The sequence below is a fragment of the Rattus norvegicus genome, chromosome 14, assembly GCF_021556685.1.
Source record: "Rattus norvegicus strain SHRSP/BbbUtx chromosome 14, alternate assembly SHRSP_T2T, whole genome shotgun sequence".
NCBI lineage: Eukaryota > Metazoa > Chordata > Mammalia > Rodentia > Muridae > Rattus > Rattus norvegicus.
The window spans coordinates 97,073,006-97,093,827 of NC_141547.1; the positions used below are offsets into that span (position 1 = coordinate 97,073,006).

The following is a 20,822-nucleotide window of genomic DNA, read 5'->3' on the forward strand; positions in this document are numbered from 1 at the left end:
AAAAGGACCATAGAAAGAATCAACAGAACCAAAAGTTGGTTCTTTGAGAAAATCAACAAGATAGATAAACCCTTAGCCAGACTAATGAGAGGACACAGAGAGTGTGTCCAAATTAACAAAATCAGAAATGAAAAGGGAGACATAACTACAGATTCGGAGGAAATTCAAAAAATCATCAGATCTTACTATAAAAACCTATATTCAACAAAATTTGAAAATCTTCAGGAAATAGACAATTTCCTAGACAGATACCAGGTATCGAAGTTAAATCAGGAACAGATAAACCAGTTAAACAACCCCATAACTCCTAAGGAAATAGAAGCAGTCATTAAAGGTCTCCCAACCAAAAAGAGCCCAGGTCCAGACGGGTTTAGTGCAGAATTCTATCAAACCTTCATAGAAGACCTCATACCAATATTATCCAAACTATTCCACAAAATTGAAACAGATGGAGCCCTACCGAATTCCTTCTACGAAGCCACAATTACTCTTATACCTAAACCACACAAAGACACAACAAAGAAAGAGAACTTCAGACCAATTTCCCTTATGAATATCGACGCAAAAATACTCAATAAAATTCTGGCAAACCGAATTCAAGAGCACATCAAAACAATCATCCACCATGATCAAGTAGGCTTCATCCCAGGCATGCAGGGATGGTTTAATATACGGAAAACTATCAACGTGATCCATTATATAAACAAACTGAAAGAACAGAACCACATGATCATTTCATTAGATGCTGAGAAAGCATTTGACAAAATTCAACACCCCTTCATGATAAAAGTCCTGGAAAGAATAGGAATTCAAGGCCCATACCTAAACATAGTAAAAGCCATATACAGCAAACCAGTTGCTAACATTAAACTAAATGGAGAGAAACTTGAAGCAATCCCACTAAAATCAGGGACTAGACAAGGCTGCCCACTCTCTCCCTACTTATTCAATATAGTTCTTGAAGTTCTAGCCAGAGCAATCAGGCAACAAAAGGAGATCAAAGGGATACAGATCGGAAAAGAAGAGGTCAAAATATCACTATTTGCAGATGACATGATAGTATATTTAAGTGATCCCAAAAGTTCCACCAGAGAACTACTAAAGCTGATAAACAACTTCAGCAAAGTGGCTGGGTATAAAATTAACTCAAATAAATCAGTTGCCTTCCTCTATACAAAAGAGAAACAAGCCGAGAAAGAAATTAGGGAAACGACACCCTTCATAATAGACCCAAATAATATAAAGTACCTCGGTGTGACTTTAACCAAGCAAGTAAAAGATCTGTACAATAAGAACTTCAAGACACTGAGGAAAGAAATTGAAGAAGACCTCAGAAGATGGAAAGATCTCCCATGCTCATGGATTGGCAGGATTAATATAGTAAAAATGGCCATTTTACCAAAAGCAATCTACAGATTCAATGCAATCCCCATCAAAATACCAATCCAATTCTTCAAAGAGTTAGACAGAACAATTTGCAAATTCATCTGGAATAACAAAAAACCCAGGATAGCTAAAGCTATCCTCAACAATAAAAGGACTTCAGGGGGAATCACTATCCCTGAACTCAAGCAGTATTACAGAGCAATAGTGATAAAAACTGCATGGTATTGGTACAGAGACAGACAGATAGACCAATGGAATAGAATTGAAGACCCAGAAATGAACCCACACACCTATGGTCACTTGATTTTTGACAAAGGAGCCAAAACCATCCAATGGAAAAAAGATAGCATTTTCAGCAAATGGTGTTGGTTCAACTGGAGGGCAACATGTAGAAGAATGCAGATCGATCCATGCTTATCACCCTGTACAAAGCTTAAGTCCAAGTGGATCAAGGACCTCCACATCAAACCAGACACACTCAAACTAATAGAAGAAAAACTAGGGAAGCATCTGGAACACATGGGCACTGGAAAAAATTTCCTGAACAAAACACCAATGGCTTATGCTCTAAGATCAAGAATCGACAAATGGGATCTCATAAAACTGCAAAGCTTCTGTAAGGCAAAGGACACTGTGGTTAGGACAAAACGGCAACCAACAGATTGGGAAAAGATCTTTACCAATCCTACAACAGATAGAGGCCTTATATCCAAAATATACAAAGAACTCAAGAAGTTAGACCGCAGGGAAACAAATAACCCTATTAAAAAATGGGGTTCAGAGCTAAACAAAGAATTCACAGCTGAGGAATGCCGAATGGCTGAGAAACACCTAAAGAAATGTTCAACATCTTTAGTCATAAGGGAAATGCAAATCAAAACAACCCTGAGATTTCACCTTACACCAGTGCGATTGGCTAAGATCAAAAACGCAGGTGACAGCAGATGCTGGCGAGGATGTGGAGAAAGAGGAACACTCCTCCATTGTTGGTGGGATTGCAGACTGGTAAAACCATTCTGGAAATCAGTCTGGAGGATCCTCAGAAAATTGGACATTGAACCGCCTGAGGATCCAGCTATACCTCTCTTGGGCATATACTCAAAAGATGCCTCAACATATAAAAGAGACACGTGCTCCACTATGTTCATCGCAGCCTTATTTATAATAGCCAGAAGCTGGAAAGAACCCAGATGCCCTTCAACAGAGGAATGGATACAGAAAATGTGGTACATCTACACAATGGAATATTACTCAGCTATCAAAAACAACGAGTTTATGAAATTCGTAGGCAAATGGTTGGAACTGGAAAATATCATCCTGAGTGAGCTAACCCAATCACAGAAAGACATACATGGTATGCACTCATTGATAAGTGGCTATTAGCCCAAATGCTTGAATTACCCTAGATCCCTAGAACAAACGAAACTCAAGACGGATGATCATAATGTGAATGCTTCACTCCTTCTTTAAATGAGGAAAAAGAATACCCTTGGCAGGGAAGGGAGAGGCAAAGATTAAAACAGAGACTTAAGGAACACCCATTCAGAGCCTGCCCCACATGTGGCCCATACATATACAGCCACCCAATTAGACAAGATGGATGAAGCAAAGAAGTGCAGACCGACAGGAGCCGGATGTAGATCGCTCCTGAGAGACACAGCCAGAATACAGCAAATATAGAGGCGAATGCCAGCAGCAAACCACTGAACTGAGAATAGGTCCCCTATTGAAGGAATCAGAGAAAGAACTGGAAGAGCTTGAAGGGGCTCGAGACCCCAAAAGTACAACAATGCCAAGCAACCAGAGCTTCCAGGGACTAAGCCACTACCTAAAGACTATACATGGACTGACCCTGGACTCTGACCCCATAGGTAGCAATGAATATCCTAGTAAGAGCACCAGTGGAAGGGGAAGCCCTGGGTCCTGCTAAGACTGAACCCCCAGTGAACTAGTCTATGGGGGGAGGGCGGCAATGGGGGGAGGTTTGGGAGGGGAACATCCATAAGGAAGGGGAGGGGGGAGGGGGATGTTTGCCCGGAAACCGGGAAAGGGAATAACACTCGAAATGTATATAAGAAATACTCAAGTTAATAAAAAAAAAAAAAGTTAAAATGATCTTCATATATATATAAAAAAAAAAAAACAAAAAAACACTCATCCAAGAGAAGTGGGGTGACAAAGCATGAGCCAATTCACATCCACAGGTGACAAGGTGACCCTCCCAGTCCGGGAAGCAAAGAGAAGTATTTCCCTGTTCTCTGCAGTAAGCAACCCCCTCCCGAACAGAGGAGCCAAAGAGCATCACGGGAACAGTTTCCCAGACCACCTGAACTGCACAAGAACCCTGGGAAAACCGAGTTTTCGGAAGTCCAGGCTGACACCCTACCTTCTTCCCTGGTGGTCCTTCTTCTGTAGATAGACACAAAGCGGTGTTTCTCATTTCAGCTTCAGGCTTCTTCAGGAATAGGTGCTACAGTGAAGAGCGAAAGCTGCTGCAGCTCACGGCTGAGAGTCAGCCTTGTCTTTGAGAATCGCTTCCTTCTTAATATTTCTCAGTTGTAGCAATATGGATGTGTCATCCACTCCCCCCAAAATATTGCTGCTGCTCCTGCTGCTGCTGCTGCTTCTGCTGCTGCTTCTGCTGTTGCTTCTGCTGCTTCTGCTTCTTCTTCTTCTTCTTCTTCTTCTTCTTCTTCTTCTTCTTCTTCTTCTTCTTCTTCTTCTTCTTCTTCTTCTTCTTCTTCTTCTTCTTCCTCCTCCTCCTCCTCCTCCTCCTCCTCCTCCTCCTCCTCCTCCTCCTCTTCCTCCTCCTCCTCTTCATCATGTGCCTGTTAGCTTTCTATTGAGAAAACATAGAGTGAAGATAAGAAAGATCTGGAAGGAGTTGGGGAAGGAAAACTATAATCAGAATACTTTATATGAAAAATACCTAGTTTCAATTTAAAATGAATTTAAAAGGTTAGAAAACATAAGACTCCTTCTGCGTTCCTGTGATCAGTTGTCCACCAACCTTACGCACAGCAAGTTGGAAATGTACTGTGAAAAATCTTTTAACAACACAACCCCTCCCTCAACTACCAACGATTTATGGTATGAAAAAAATGGTACCATTTATTTATTATGGGCATGTATATATGAATGTCTTGTCCAGAGATGAGCATGGTCTCTTCCTTCAATCTCTCCATCTCATTTTTTTCAGACAGGGTCTCTTACTCAACCCAGAACTCACCATTTTGGTTAGGATAGCAAGCCAGTGGGCCACTGGGATCCTCTCGTGTCTCTTCCCTCACTATGGTGGTTGAAGCAGGGTGCACATTACAAGTGCATGACCCTGCAGGAGTTTTATTCCATGGGTGCCCGAGATCTTAATTCAGGTTCCCATCCTCTCACAGTATGCAACTTATCCACTGAGCCATCTCCCTGTCTCCCCAAAATTAGTTTTTAAAGGAACTCTGAAAATGTTTTTTTTAAAGATGAACATGTTTTTACTATTAGTTTCCTAATAATAATTTAAATTACAGGCACACATCCTAATCAGTTTGCTGGCCAAGGAGCTATAGTAAAATGAGTTCACAGATGAGGCTGTTTGGCTGTCACTTGGTGTTCTTTGTGTATTTAAAGTCACCGCAGTAAGTGCTCAATGTCCTAAACACTTTCTTTTCTCTTTCCTAAAGATGTCATATTATTCCATGTCTATGAGCTAATGCACTTGTGTTGAGGATATCCGTCCTCCCCCTCCCTGAGCAAGGTTTGCTCCAGTCTTGTATATAGGCGGATACTTTTCTGATTAGCTATTAGAAGCCAAAGAGTATACTTTAGAGCAAATTGTTTTGTAGAATATTTATCCAGCTCATCACAATAAAATCTAGGAAAGGCGTTTTGACACTCAGAACGATATTTACACTTTATTAGTACCTTTTTCCATTTCAACCCTCTATTACCTAAGTGGGTCAAAGATTTGGCACTTAAAATGTTTAGCACTTAAAATTCCAGATAGAATGGTGATAACATGACTTAAACACAGACGTTCCTTTGAAAAGAACTGAAAGAAAAGAAGGGACTTCTTAAAGTCTCAGCAACACTTCATAGACATGAAACCGATCCTCAACCCAAACAACTCCACGGTCCATTATCATAGGCTACATTTCAGAGCTATTTAGGTAGAGCATAAAGTTCAGAGTCATGTGACCAAAATCTCCAAGAGCAAGTAAATGCATCAGGGGTCAAAGGGCACAGGACTGAAGGAAACATCTGGATTTCATCTTTTGAACTTTTAATGGAAACCCAGATCACTTGGAGCACATCTGGGGAGTCTGACAAGAAGAAAGGGTGGCGTGCTTTATGGGAGATGAATTCTACTTGCCAGTCTTCCCCCAGGATGGATTTGAATCTCCTCAGATAATGGGTTTTTTTTTTTTTACAATATTTGAGACATCATGAAATGTCACTTGACAGGTACTGATTAATTATGTCTATGCTAAACAATATTCTGTACACTTTAACTTTTTAATAAAGTTTAACTTAAACATGGAGACCTATAGAAACATTGGAAACTCTCTCAACTATGGAAACTGACTTTCTTTGGGGAAACATTATTATTTCCCAGCAGGGACAACTCTCTAATTCTTATCAAATATTTTATATTTTAAATGTATATTTTATTTATTTACATTTCAAATGTTATCCCCTTTCCAAAGTTCGTATCCTCAAGCTCCCTATCCCATACCCCTTCCCCTGCTTCTATGACGGTGCTCCCCCACCCACCCTCCCACTCCCACCTCACTGCCCTGGCATTCCTACACCCGGGCATCGAGCCTTCACAGGACCAAGAGGCTCTCCTTCCATTGGTGCCAGGCAAGGCCATCCTCTGCTACATAGGTGATTGGAGCCATGCAAACCACTTCAGCTCCTTCAGTCTTTTCCCTAACTCCTCCATTAGGGTCCCCATGCTCAGCGCCATGGTTGGTTGGGAGCATCCACATCTATATTTGTCAGCTCTAGCAGAGCCTCTCTGGAGACAGCTGTATCAGGCTCCTGAGAGCAAGCACTTCTTGGCATCGGCAATAATGACTGAGTTTGGTGGCTGCAGATTGAATGGATCCCCAAGTGGCACTGTCTCTGGATGGCCTTTTCTTCAGTCTGCTTCACATGTTGTCCCCACATTTCCTTTAGACAGAAGCCATTCTGGGTTAAAAATGTGGAGATGAGTGGGTGACCCCATCCCTCAATGGGGGCCTTGCTTAACCTCTGGATATTGTTTCTACAGGCTCTCCCTCCCTTTTGGGGGCATTTCACCTAATATCATTCCCCACTGGGTTCTAGGAGCCTCTTGCTTTCCTGGCATCTAGGATTTTCTGGTGGTTACCCCCAAGTCCCCATCCCCCAATGCTATACGCCTCCATTCAATTTCCTGACATGGTATATCATCTCTATCTCCTCCCATACCTGATTCTGATGCCCTTTCTCCCTATGTCTTCTCTCTTATTCTCAAGTCCCTCCCACCCTCTACCTTCTCTGAGTATTTTACTCCACCTTCTAAGAAGAAAAGAACTTGGCTCTTCCTTCCTTTTGAGCTTCATATGGCCTGTGAATTATATCATGGGTATTCTGAGCTTCGGGGCTAATATCCACTTATCAGTGAGTTCATACCTTGTGTGTTCTTTCGTGACGTGGTTACCTCACTCAGGATATTTTCTAGTTCCATCCATTTTCCTGCAAATTTCATCAAGTCATTGTTTTTAGTAGCGTAGTAGTACTCCATTTTGTAGATGTACCACATTTTCTGTATCCATTCCTCTGTTGAAAGACATCTGGGTTCTTTCCAGCTTCTGGCTATTGTAAATAAGGCTGCTATGAACATAGTGGAGCATGTATCCTTATTATATGTTGGAGCGTCTTTTGAGTGTATTCCCAGGAGTGGTATATCTGGGTCCTCAGGTAACACTATGTCCAGTTTTCTGAGGAACTGCCAGAGTGGTTGCACTAGCTTGCAATCCCACCAACAATGGAAGAGTTCCTCTTTCTGCACATCCTCAACAGCATCTGTTGTCACCTGAGTTCTCGATCTTAGCCATTCTGACTGGTGAGAGGTAGAATCTCAAGGTTGTTTTGATTTGCATTTTCCTGATGACTAAGGATGTTGAACATTTATTTAGGTGCTTTCTTGGCCATTCAATATTCCTCAGTTGAGAATTCTTTGTTTAGCTCTGTACCCCAGTTTTTATAGGGTTAATGGTTCTCTGGAGTCTAACTTCTTGAGATCTTTGTATATATTGGATATTAACCCTCTATCAGATGTAGGATTGGAGATCTTTTCCCAATCAGTTGGTTGCCCTTTTGTCCTAATGACAGTGCCATTTGCCTTCCAGAAGCTTTTCAATTTTATGATGTCCCATTTGTTGATTCTTGATCTTAGAGCATAAGCCATTGGTATTCAGGAAAATTTCCTCAGGGCCCATGTGTTCGAGGCTCTTCTCCATTTTTTCTTCTATTAGTTTGAGTGTATTTACTTCGATATGGAGGTCTTTGATCCACTTGGACTTGAGCTTTGTACAAGGAGATAAGAATTGTTCTACATGCTGACCTCCAGTTGAGACAGTAACACGTGTTGAAAATGCTATTTTTTTTCATTGGATGGTTTTAACTCCTTTGTCAAAGATCAAGTGACCATAGATGTATGGATTCATTTCTGGGTCTTCTGTTCTATACTATGGAACTACATGCCTGTCTCTGAACAAATACCATGCAGTTTTAATCACTATTGCCCTGTAATACAGCTGGAGGTGAGGGATGGTGATTCCCCCAGTTCTTTTTTTTTTTGTTCAAAGTAGTTTTTGTTATTCTGGGTTTTTTGTTATTCCAAATGAAGTTGAGAATGGCTCTTATTATCTCTATGAAGAATTAAGTTAGAATTTTGATGGGGATTGCATTGAATCTGTAGATTGCTTTTGGCATGATGGCCATTTTTACTATATTAATTCTGCCAATCCATGAACATGAGAGATCTTTCTATCTTATGGGCATCTTCTTCAATTTCTTTATTCGTAGACTTGAAGTTCTTGTTGTACAGATTTTCACTTGTTTGGTTAGAGTCACACCAAGGTACTTTATATTATTTGTGACTATTGTGAAGCATGTTGCTTCCCTACTTTCTTTTTCAGCTTGTTTATCGTTTGAGTAAAAGAAGGCTACTGATTTGTTTGAGTTAATTTTATATCCAGCCACTTTGCTGAGGTTGTTTATCAGCTGAATGAGTTCTCTGGTGGAATTTTTGGAATCACATAAGTATACCATCATATCATTTGTAAATAAAGAGGTTTTCATTTCTTCCTTTCCAATTTGTATCTCTTTGACTTCCTTTTGTTGTCTAATTGCTCTGGCTAGGACTTTGAGTACTATATTGAATAGATAGGGAGAGAATGGGCAACATTTGCTCATCCCTGATTTTACAGGGATTGCTTCAAGTTTCTCTCCCTTTTGTTTGATGTTGACTACTGGTTTGCCTTAGATTGGTATTGCTATGTTTAGGTATGAGCCTTGAATTCCTGTTTTTTCCAAGACTTTTATCATGAAGGGGTGTTTAATTTTGTCAAATGCTTTCTCAGCATCTAATGAGATGATCATGTGTTTTTTTTTTTTTCCTTTGAATTTGTTTATATAGTATGGTGGTGGATTTCCATATATTGAACCATCCCAGCATCTCAGGGATGAAGCCTATTTGATAACGGAGGATGATGGTTTTGATGTGTTCTTGGATTCAGTTTGGGAGAATTTTATTAGGTAATTTTGCATTTTAACTCATAAAGGAAATTGGTCTGAAGTTCTCTTTCTTTGTGTGGTTTAGGTAGAAGCATAGTTGTGGCTTCATAGAATGAATTGGGTAGTGTTCTTTATGACTCTATTTTGTGTAATGTGAAGAGTACTGGGATTAGGTCTTCTTTGAAGCTCTGATAGAATTCTGAACTAGAACCACCTGGTCCTGGGCTTTTTTTTTCTTTGGTTGGGAGACTTTTAATGACTGCTTCTGTTTCTTCAGGGGTAAGGGGCAGTTCAGATGGTTTATCAGATCCTGAATTAACTTTGATACCTGGTATATGTCTAAAAAATTGTCTATTTCATCTAGATTTTCCAGTTTTGATGGGAAGAGGCATTTGTAGTATGGTTTGATGATTTTTTGATTGTGCTGTATTTCTGTTGTTATGTCTCCCTTTTCATTCCTGATTTTGTTAATTTGGAGAATGTTTCTGAACTCTCTGGTTAGTCTGTCTAAAGGTTTAATCTAACTTGTTCTTTTTCTTAAAGAACCAGCTCCTGGTTGTATTGATTCTGTGTATAGTTCTCTTTATTTTTACTTGGGTGATCTCAGCCCTGAATATTTCCTCCTACTCTACTCCTCTTGGGTGTATTTGCTTCTTTTGGTTCTAGAGATTTTAGGTGTGCTGTCAAGCTGCTATTGTATGCTCTCTCCAGTTTCTATTTTGAGGCACTCAGAGATATGAGTATTCCTCTGTGTCCCATAAGTATGGGTATGTTCTGCCTTCATTTTCATTAAATTCTAGAAAGTCTTTCTTTCTTTATTTCTTGACCAAGTTATCATTGAGTACAATGTTGTTCAGCTTCCATGTGTATATGGACTTTCTGTTGTTGTTATTGTTATTGAAAACCAGCCATCGTCTGTGGTGATCTGATAGGATTCATGGGATTATTTCCATCTTTTTTTATCTGTTGAGGTCTGTTTTGTGACCGATTATATGGTCAATTTTGGAGAAGGTACCATGAGGTGCTGAGAAGAAGGTATATTCTTTATTTAAGGATGAAATGTTTTATAGATATGTGCTAAATCCATTTGGTTCATAACTTCTGTTACTTTCTCTGTGTCTCTGTTTAGTTTCTGTTTCCATGATCTGTCCATTGATGATAGTGCAATATTGAAGTCTCCCACTATTATTGTGTGAGGTGCAATGTGTGCTTTGAGCTTTAGTAAAGTTTCTTTGATGAATGTGGTTATCCTTGCATTTGGAGCATAATCTGAGTATGTGAGAGTTCATTTTGGTAGATTTTTGATGAGTAGGAAGTGTCCTTCCTTGTCTTTTTTTGAAAACTTTTTGTTTGAAACTCGATTTTTTTCAACAATACACTGCCTACTTCAACTTGTTTCTTGGGACCATTTGCTTGGAAATTTTTTCCAGCCTTTTATTCTGAAGTAGTATCTGTCTCTGTCATTAAGATGTGCTTCCTGTATGCAACAAAATGCTGTATCCTGTTTATATATCGAGTCTGTTAGTCTATGTCTTTTTATTGGGTAAATGAGTCCCTTAATGTTAAGAGTTATTAAGGACCAGTGATTTTTTTCTTCCTCTTTATTTTTGTTGTTAGAGGTGGAATTATGTTTGTGGGTTCATTGCAAGAAGATTACTTTCTTGCTTTTTCTAGGGTGTAGTTTCCCTCCTGTTGGAGTTTTCCATTATTATCCATTGTATGTGCAGATTTGTGGAAAGATATTGTGTAAATTTGGCTTTTTCATGGAATATCTTGGTTTCTCCATCCATGATAACTGAGAGTTTTGCTGGGCATAGTAGCCTGGGCTGGCATTTGTGTTCTCTTAGTGCCTATATGACACCCCCCAGGATCTTTTGGCTTTTAGATTCTTTGTTGAGAAGTCTGGCATAATTCTGATAGGTTTGCCTTTATATGTTACTTGACCTTTTTCCCTTACTGTTTTTAATATTCTTTCTGCACAAGCATTTGGTGTTTTGATTATTATGTGATGAGAAGAATTTCTTTTCTGGTTCAATCTATTTGAACTTCTGTAGGCTTCTTGTATATTTATAGGCATCTCTTTCTTTAGGTTAGGGAAGTTTTCTTCTATAATTTTGTTGAAGATATTTAGTGGCCCTTTGAGTTGGGAATCTTTCCTCTCTTCTATACCTGTTATTCTTAGGTTTACTCTTCTCATTGTGTCCCGGATTTCCTGGATGTTTTGGGTTAGGAGCTTTTTGCATTTTGCATTTTCTTTGATGGTTGTGTCAATGTTATCTATGGTATCTTCTGTACATGAGATTCTCTCTTCTATCTCTTGTATTCTATTGGTGATGCTTGTGTCTATGACTCCTGATCTCTTAACTAGGTTTTCTATCTCCAGGGCTGTCTCCCTTTGTTATTTCCTTATTGTTTCTATTTCCATTTTCTGGATAGTTTTGTTCAACTCCTTCACCTGTTTGTTTGTCTTTTCTTGTATTTCTTTAAGCGATTTATGTGTTTCTTCTTTAAGGGTTTCTATCTTGTATTTCTTTAAGGGAGTTATTTATGTCCTTCTTAAAGTTCTCTATCAGCATCATGAGATGAGATTTCAAAACTGAATCTTGCTTGTCTCGTGTGTTGGGGTATTCAGTGCTTGCTGTGGTGAGAGAACTGGGTTCTGATGATTCCACACAGCCTTGTTTCTGTCGTTAAGGTTCTTATGCTTTTCTCTTGCCATCTTGTTATCTCTTGTTTTAGCTGTTCTTGCCCTCTTGACTGGAGCTTGCCCCTCCTGCAAGCCTGTGTGCCAGTGATCTTAGGTTTCCAGCGCTTCTGGAAAAATATCTTTCTCTGGGGGGATTTGGGTATGGGGAGCTGTGGCACAGGGAGTTGCAGATGGAAACCAGAAATACCTTGTCCCTGGCTGCTCCTCAGTTCCTGTATCCTGTGGGCTTCTGGCAAGTTCCTCTTGAACCAGCTATTGGAGCAATTGTTGTGGTTTCACCTTGGGTGATCTTGGGTGGGTCAGCACTCCTAAAAACCAGCTCTTTCTAGGCAGGATTTGGGTAAGGAGAGCTGTGGTACAGGATTATCCCAGGGGTGCAGATGGAAACCAGAAGCAGGACATCTCTTTAAAAATAGCAAGGAAGAGGAGTGTAGCAGTCTGTGTAGGCTCATTGTCTACACACCCTTATCTCCACACCCACCCCGCAGAAGCTGTGAAGAGCCTTTACTGCAAGTGACCTACCATACTGCTTTTGCCTGGAAAAGAGTCCTGAGCACCAATGAAAAATAATATGAATTTCTTTGTTGCAATGATTCAGAGTTTTGCTTCCATCAATTGCTAAAAGGTCAAATGACTCCAACTCCTTTTAAGTATTGACTTTTACCGAGAGAGAAATAGAGAGAGAGAGAGAGAGAGAGAGAGAGAGAGAGAGAGAGAGAGAGACGTATGTGTGTATATATGTCTGCATTTTTATGGGACAAGGTATACCCTATACACAACACACATGGGGAGGTTGAAGATCATGTCAGGTATCAGTCCTCAGGCATCTTACAACTTTGGCTTGGAATTTTTCCAAGTGGGTCAGACTGACGGCCCACAAGCTTCCAGGTATTCACCCATGTTTGTCTTACACAGCGGAGTCACTGGAATTACAGGCATACATTACTAGAGCTGGCTCTTTACATGGGTATTGGTGACCTGAACTCAGGTCTTCATGTTTGCAAGTCAAGCACTTCACCAATATCACATACGGCCACCAACCCAGACAGTCAAATCCCTACTCTTCACTGAGACCTCATGAGGCTCCATCACCTGTCTGCCCTCCACCCTACTGTCCTACTGTCCTGGAGGACAGCATTTAACCACATTTCTAGTTCAAGCATAGTCCACATTCTTCCAAAAAAAAAACATGGAAGACCATAGAAGGCATCCATCTACCCCCCCACTCCACCCTCCACCCCCATGCCCAAATTACTGAAATTCTTTCCTTCTTTTGTAGTTCACTCAATTGTGCAAAGCAATGGTTTGGAACTGCTTGTTGTGGACAAGTTTGTTCTCAGCAATTGTACTTGGCCTGCCTTAATATAAATTTTAGGAAAAAAACATCTTGTTTAAGATTGTGTGTTTCAATATTGGCTGCTGTGTTGGTGAGATGGCTCAGTAGACAATGACAACCTTCTCCAAAACCTGGGAAGTAAAGCTGGCTCTCTGAGAGACAACATGGGTTGTCTCAGAGAATGAGCTGTTTCTGTGAAGAACCTGACTGTCTTATTTTTGGAAGAATGTGGAATATTTGGAACTGTGGACTACAAAGGTGGTTAAATGTTGCCCTCCAGGACAGTAGGACAGTAGCATGGTGAGTACCACCAATGACAGAGACTCACAACGTCTCAGTAGGGAGCAGGATTTAACAGTGTCTGGGCTGATGGCCACTTTTGATATTTTTGGAGAAAAATATTTATATCTATATCTATAGGTAACATATATGTATATATATATATATACACACAAACACATGTATACACACACACACACACACACACACACACACACACACACACATATCCCATATATATATCCTCCTTCACCCTTTTCCTAAGAACATGTCTAAGGCCATTATTACATGATGGACTAATATCTTTGGCAAGAGAAATGTTAAGAAAGCCTAGTATTGCATCTGAGGCATTGTTCTTACAAATAACTCTTATATAGGTCTACTATGAAAAAGACCAAATGGGACCGAAAAATGAATATTTTAGAGCGAAAAGGATACCAGGAACCTTAATGTTATAGCTAAGATGTGCCCTGAAAGCAAGGTTGTGACTATTAAGCAGATCAACACCATTAAGAAAATGTCTGCTGTGCACTGGAGCAAAGAGAAGGGTGCCCTTGGGACAAGACCCTACCAAGCCCAGCTTGTAACTTGTAGAAGGTGTGTGTATGGGGAGGGGTGGTCTGACCCAAGCTGGCCACTGAACTAGGCCTTGTCATTCACATGGCACTGGCTTAGAACGTATGACAGATGAAAGCATTAGTTAAGGAGGAGCTGGGGTTTCTTATGTTCTTCCTTGCAGTTTCAGAGAGCTGCTGAGGCCACAAACCCAGTAGCAGGGGAATCGTCGCAAGGAGGTTGTGAGATCATTGTGTGAAGCTATAAAATTGACGCCCAGGTTGCAGTGGAAAATCCAAAAGTTTGCAGACACCAGATCTACCAAGGAAAGTTGCATATCGAGAACAGAACCAGTCCAAGGAAGAGACATTGTAGGCAGTGAAGCTAGAGAGGCACAGCCATTTAGACCTCGTGAAACCAAAGTCCTGGGCACTAAAGCTTTGGTGTGTGCTCTGCTGAGAGTTGGCCTCGGTTTTGTTCATCATTTCCTCACTCTGTCTACACTCTTCCATTATAAAATGAGAATATATATTCTGTGCTGTTATATGTTGAAAGCATGTAACTTGTCCTTTGAGTTTGCATGGAGTTTTAGTCAGGAGATTACTTTGGATTTAGAAGAGACTTTAGACTTTCAAGACTGTTAAAAATATGTGGAACTTTTAAAGTTGGACTAAATATACTCTGCAACATGATATGTCCATAAGCCTGTGGGAGCCAGGGAATGGAATGTAGCGGTTTAAATTATAAATGTCTTCCATAGGGTCAGGTATTTGAACACTGGTCTCGGGTTAGCTATGCTGTTGGAGCAGGATGCACAGCTTTGCCGGAGGAAGCACATGGCTGAGGGTGGGCTTTGAGGACCCATGGCCTCACACCACAACCCTTTTGCCCTCTCTGCTTTCTATGTGAGCTTGAAGATGTGGTCTCTCAGCTCCTGATTGAATACTTTCTGACATGCATCCCCTGCCATGATGGACTCTTCTTCTGGACTGTAAGCCAAAGTAACTGTCTCCCTTAAGTTGCCTTGGTTACGGTGTTTAATCAGCAACTGAAGAGATGCTAAGCAACTGTAATGAAAAGCTCGACCACTGTGGTGAAAACTGAAGACAAATGCCTTATCTTAGATGCTTTCATGTTTATATAAGTTCACATGCTAACTCTAAATTAAAAACCATTAAACTTAAAGCTAAAGCATGGAATAACAAACTGACCCTGAATATGGTCAAATAGGAATAACTGTAAGAATAAACACTTGTGAATTGGGGAATAAACAATATTTTTAAAGGAAATCAAAATTCTGTACTATAGTAAATCAAAGGCCAAAACTACACCAAGACATTAAAATATTCAGAGAAAACAATTTTCAAATGAACAAATAGTTCCAGATGAAACCAGAAAGATAATTTTATAATTCTGTATTAAAAAACTAGAACAGTTTGAATGGACATCCTTTGGGTAATCATTAAGCTAGAGGTGTCCATCTTCACCCTGATAGCACAGCCAATAAAAATAACAGCAGAAGGCACTTGCAAATATTGAAGGAGGCTCGTGATGTGTATTTAAAACAATGGCAAAATTAAGGGGAAAGGAGGGGACATGTTAACTTTGATAAAATGTCCCATGATATGATCTGCATTGGAGAATAATATCAACCCAGAGCTGCATGCCTGCATGGCCTTGCCTAATCATTAGCCTAATGGTGTACTGAAGGTAGGAACTGACGGTGGTCCTTAGTTAAATCTGTCCTGCTGTAATCATCACAGAAAACAAAATTATCCATTACCCCAGAATGACTGAGGTTGCCCAGAGGTTCCCATCCTGACTCCTCCTACAGGACAGTAGATTTCTCGTTTAGCACCCCCCCCCCAAAAAAATCTATCCTCTTCCCCCTACCATTTTTTCTATACTTTAGATGTGAGTAATTTACAAGATATTCCATTTCCCAAGGAATCCAAATCCAGTAGAAACATCGGGTTTAACTCCAGAAGGAAAGAAAAGCAATCCAGAAGCAAAGAATGAGAGCGAGTAAGGAAATGGGATGCAAACATTCCCATAATGGGGATTTAAGGAAGAAAAAATCAAAGCTTAAATATTTCTAATCAGTATTATTGATATGAGTGAAGAGGAAGTGCTCTTCTTAATGGGCACCCATGTTAAAGAATGTTTCCTGGGTGGCAGAAGGTATAGTCCGTGGACTGAAAGCACAATGGATTGTGTCCACACATAGAATACTGCAAAAACTGAGTTAGAAACATAAAGACAGAAAAAATGCTGAATGCCAGAGGAAAACCATGCATGTATTTACAGGATGAAGTGAACAGTCAGTGACCAGCAGCTGTAGAAGAAGGAACCACTAAGCATTTTACAGGAGGTGAAAAGAGAAAGGGAAGAAACATCAATAAATAGCCTGAGCTAGATGAAGAAGTTTGTCAAGTAATGCATTAAAGCTTAGATGAGATTAATGAGAAGTATCACACAGCAAAACATTGCTCAGCGAAATAGTTGGGCTTGATAAAGAAAACACATTCCGGTGTCATCCTATTATCTTCAAAGAAAAAGATTAGACTTGGGGCGAGGAAGAGAAAGGAGAAAGATGAATAGGATAGAAAGAATGATCAGTACATGTATATGAATGTATCACGTAAATATGTAAATACGCATATGCATATAAAGTTTCATCAAATTTTATACCTAATGCTAAATAATAATAGTTAATCCAGGAATTCTATATTTTCTGTGTTTTGTGTGCTGAATGTTTCCCCTACCCCACATGTTAAAGATGGGGTCTCTAGGGTGGCACAGAAGAGCTAGTGACCTAGTGACTGTTAGATACAGAATTTGTCGTGTCAGTGAGGACACTGCACCATTGTAAACATGCCCTTGGGGAGGTTTATTCTTTTTGCAAACCAGAAGTTGGCAGAGCATGACCTGTGTCACACTACCTGGGTTTAAGTTCATTCTCGCTCTAGTGGAGCTGGTCGCTCTCGAATATCCCAGAGCAGCCGTGAACCCACCAACTCTGACAAATGATACTCTGCTCTCATCTGCATCTCCTGTGGTCCAGTGCTGCAGAGGATGGAACCCTTCCTGGGTTCACAGTGCAGCAATGGGCCTGGGAAGGCAGGAAGTGAGGAATAAAAAGTACCACAGTGACAGCTGTACCCAATCTGAGCAACAGTCCTGAGCTTTGAGGCTGGTGCTGGCCAAACGTGAGAAAACACCAGATCCTGAGCTTTTCTCCCAGAGAGTATCTGTCCTCTTCTAACTAGTCAAGTTCTTCTCAAGGTGGTCTAAGGACCGCATAGACTAGGCCCACCTTTCCTGCTGCCTTTCCCACCCTCCCCTCACCAGGTGCCAGTTTGAAAAGACACAGGCCCACTGACTCAGTCCTTCCACAAGGACAAGAAAGAAGCCATTGTGCTGGCAAGACAGTTTCTCTCCACACAGAAGAAGACCTCCATTCAGAACCACATGGAGTGGACCATGGATGCATCCCTGTGTGGAATTGCCCAGGATGTCTGGAGAGTGGGTATGAATGTTCTAGATTCACCTTTAGGCTACATCTGGTTCACAACTAAAGTGTGGTGGCCAGTCCTTTGCTGAATACTATTATGGTGCACATTGACCTGAGAAGGGGACTCTTTTAGCCCATCCAGCTTGCTTCTGCACCACATCATAACCTACTGAACAAGCAGGATGTTCATGAGGACTTAGCCTTACCAACTCCCTTTTCTGTCAGGACACTGATGGCTGGTGTCAGAATGTGGAGCTTTCAAGCCCCAAGACAGCACCTTCCTTTCTGCTGGCAACGAGGACCTCCAAACTCAGTTCTGTTTGGGATAAGCTCCCTAGCTGTCTCCTTGTCCCTCGTGTCTTCCAGTATTAATATCATGAAACAGCTGTGGCATGTGAAAAGAAACCATCTCAAACCAATAATAATAAATAACAAGTAAAAATAGAAATAATAATTTGAGACACATTATGATTCATCCAAGCAGAAGAAAACCTTCAACCTGTGCTAGTTCTATGATTACTTCCTCCAAATGACTCATTTACCATCACAATATGGTTTTCCTCTTCAGTAAGACTCCAACGCTTCAGAAATGTCTAGAAACCATTTTGGCTCCTGTGCAACTCTTCTACAAACAATTATTTCTTAGAATGCAGATAAAATGTACTAAATCAGAATTTCTTTGTGTCCAGGAATCTCTAATTTTTTTCACCTGAAGCCATCATAGTTCTGGTCATTGTACCAAGTGTTTGAGAACTTGGAAGAGTAAAATGGGGGACTTAGGAATACTTTATAAAGAGAACTATGGGGTTTCATAACCAGGAGATGTTCCAGGCTTTTTTACAGTATATACTCTATACACTGTATATAGTGTATACACATTTGCCATGTGTCCAAATAGTTTCTTCAATATGGAAAGAAGTATGGAGATTTCAGGCTTTCCTCCTACCAACTTGAACATGCAAACTTCACTAGGAGAGAAAGACTCAAACCAACCCAAGCCTAAGTCCTCCCTGTACAAAGCTGAAGGGTTGGCTTAAGACCAATTTATTTTAAATTTAGTTTTTCAAATGGGAAGAGTGATGATATTTAAAATCCCATGTAATTAAAATCAAGTATATATGCATGGGATGATCGTGAGTTAACAGCCCTCCGTTTTTCCCAATATTAAAATATCCTTAATGGTAACTTGATAGAGAAAGCTTTATCCATCCACATTTTTAAGGATTAAAATGGGAGTCTAGCTGTATGACAAAATTGCCAGAATACCAGAAAGTTGGTATTATATTGGAGATTTAAGTCTTAGAAAACAGATATAATTTTTATGAAATTAGAGACTATAAGTTCTTAAAACTATGAAGTTATGGGATATGAAGTTGGCAAAACAAGTTGATAGATTTAGAACCTTTATATCTTTAGCTATAGATCTACTGAATTTTTTTAATTTTCTTATTGTAAATTTTTTTTACATTTCAAATGTTATTCCCTTCCCCAGTTTCCCATCTATAAGCCACCTATCCCATCCCCATTCCCCTTCTTCTATAAGGGTGTTAACCCTCCCCAGCCACCCCCCTTTCTGCCTCCCAACCCTGACATTCCCCTATACTAGGGGGTCCAGCATTGGCAGGAACAAGGGCTTCTCCTCCTATTGGTGCCCAAGAAGGCCATCCTCTACTACATATGCAGCTAGAGCCATGGATTTGTCCATCTGTAGTCTTTGGGTGGTGGTTTAGACCCTGGGAGCTCTGCTTGGTTGATACTGTTGTTCTTATGGGGTTTCAACCCCCTTCAGCTCCTTCAATCCTTTCTCTAACTCCTCCAAACGGGGACCCAGTTATCAGTTCAATGGTTGACTACAAGAATTTGCCTCTGTATTTGTCATGCTCTGTCTGACCCTCTCAGGAGAGAGTTATATCAGACTCCTGTCAGCATGCACTTCTTGGCTTCATCAATATTGTCTAGTTTTGGTGGCTATATGTATGTGGACTGGATCCCCAGGTGAGGCAGAGTATGAATGGCCATTCCTTCAGTCTCTGTTCCAAACTTTGTCTACATATCTCCTCCTATGAATATTTTTGTTCCCCTTTTTAAGAAGGTCTGAAGGATCTGCACTTTGGTCATTCTTCTTCTTGAGCTTCATGTTGTCTGTGGAATGTATCGTGGGTAATTCGAGCTTTGGGGCTAATAGCCACTTATCAGCAAGTGCATACCATATGTATTTTTTTTGTGGTTGGGTTGCCTCACTCAGGATAATATTTTCTAGTTCCATCCATTTGCCTATTTATTTCATGAAGTCATTGTTTTTGATAGCTCAGTAGTTGATACTCCATTGTGTAGATGTACCACCTTTTCTATATCCATTCATCTGTTGAAGGGCATCTGGGTTCTTTCCAGCTTTTGGCTATTATAAATTAGGCTTCTATGAACATAGTGGTGCATGTGTCTTTGTTGTATGTTGGAGCGTCATTTGGGTGTATGCCCAGGAGTGGTATAGCTGGGTACTCAGGTAGTAAGTACAATGTTCAATTTTCTGAGGAACTGCCAGACTGATTTGCAGAGTGGTTCTACCAGCTTGCAATCCCACCAACAATGGAAGAGTGTTCCTCTTTCTCCACATCATTGCCAGCATCTGTTATCACCGGAGGTTTTTTTTTATCTTAGCCATCCTGATTGCTGTGAGGTGAAATCTCAGGGTTGTTTTGATTTGCAGTTCCCTGATGACTAAAAGTTTCTCTCACTTAATTTGATGTTGGCTACTGGTTTGCTGTACATTGCTCTTATTATTTTTAGGTATGGGTCTTGAATTCCTGATCTTTCCAAGACTTTTAACATGAAGGTGTGTTGAATTTTGTCAAATGCTTTCTCAGCATCTAATGAGATGATCATGTGTTTTTTTTTCCTTTGAGCTCGTTTACATAGTGGATTTCATTGATGGATTTCTGTATATTAAACCATCCCTGCATCCCTGGGATGAAGCCTACTTGATCATGGTGAATGATTGTCTTGATGTGCTCTTGGATTCTGTTAGTGAGAATTTCACTGAGTATATTTGCGTGGATATTCATAAGGGAAATTGGTCTGAAGTTCTCTTTCTTTGTTGGGTCATTTTGTGGTTTAGGTATAAGTGTAATTGTGACTTCATAGAAGGATTTGGGTAGTGTTCCTTCTGTTTCTATTTTGTGGAATAGTTTGGACAGTATTGGTATGAGATCTTCTATGAAGGTCTGATAGAATTCTGCACTAAACCCATCTGGTCCTGGACTCTTTTTAGTTGGGAGACTTTTAATAAC

At 40.3% G+C, this 20,822-nt stretch overlaps 1 protein-coding gene across 8 annotated transcripts in view; it reads right to left on the bottom strand.

The window, feature by feature from the left end:
* Positions 1 to 20,822, bottom strand: part of LOC148001463 (uncharacterized) — a 193,883-nt gene that overhangs the window by 82,407 nt on the left and 90,654 nt on the right. For 7 of the 8 annotated variants that reach the window (XR_015637163.1, XR_015637161.1, XM_087584596.1 and 4 more), the window contains exon 3: positions 3,773 to 4,225. Coding sequence is in view for 5 of the 8 variants with exons in the window: in XM_087584596.1 (XP_087440722.1) it covers positions 3,962 to 4,225 (264 nt within the window). In the remaining 3 variants the exon portion in view is untranslated. Of the gene's footprint in view, positions 1 to 3,555; positions 4,226 to 20,822 lie in introns of those variants that run through there. The other variant, XR_015637162.1, reaches the window with a different exon arrangement.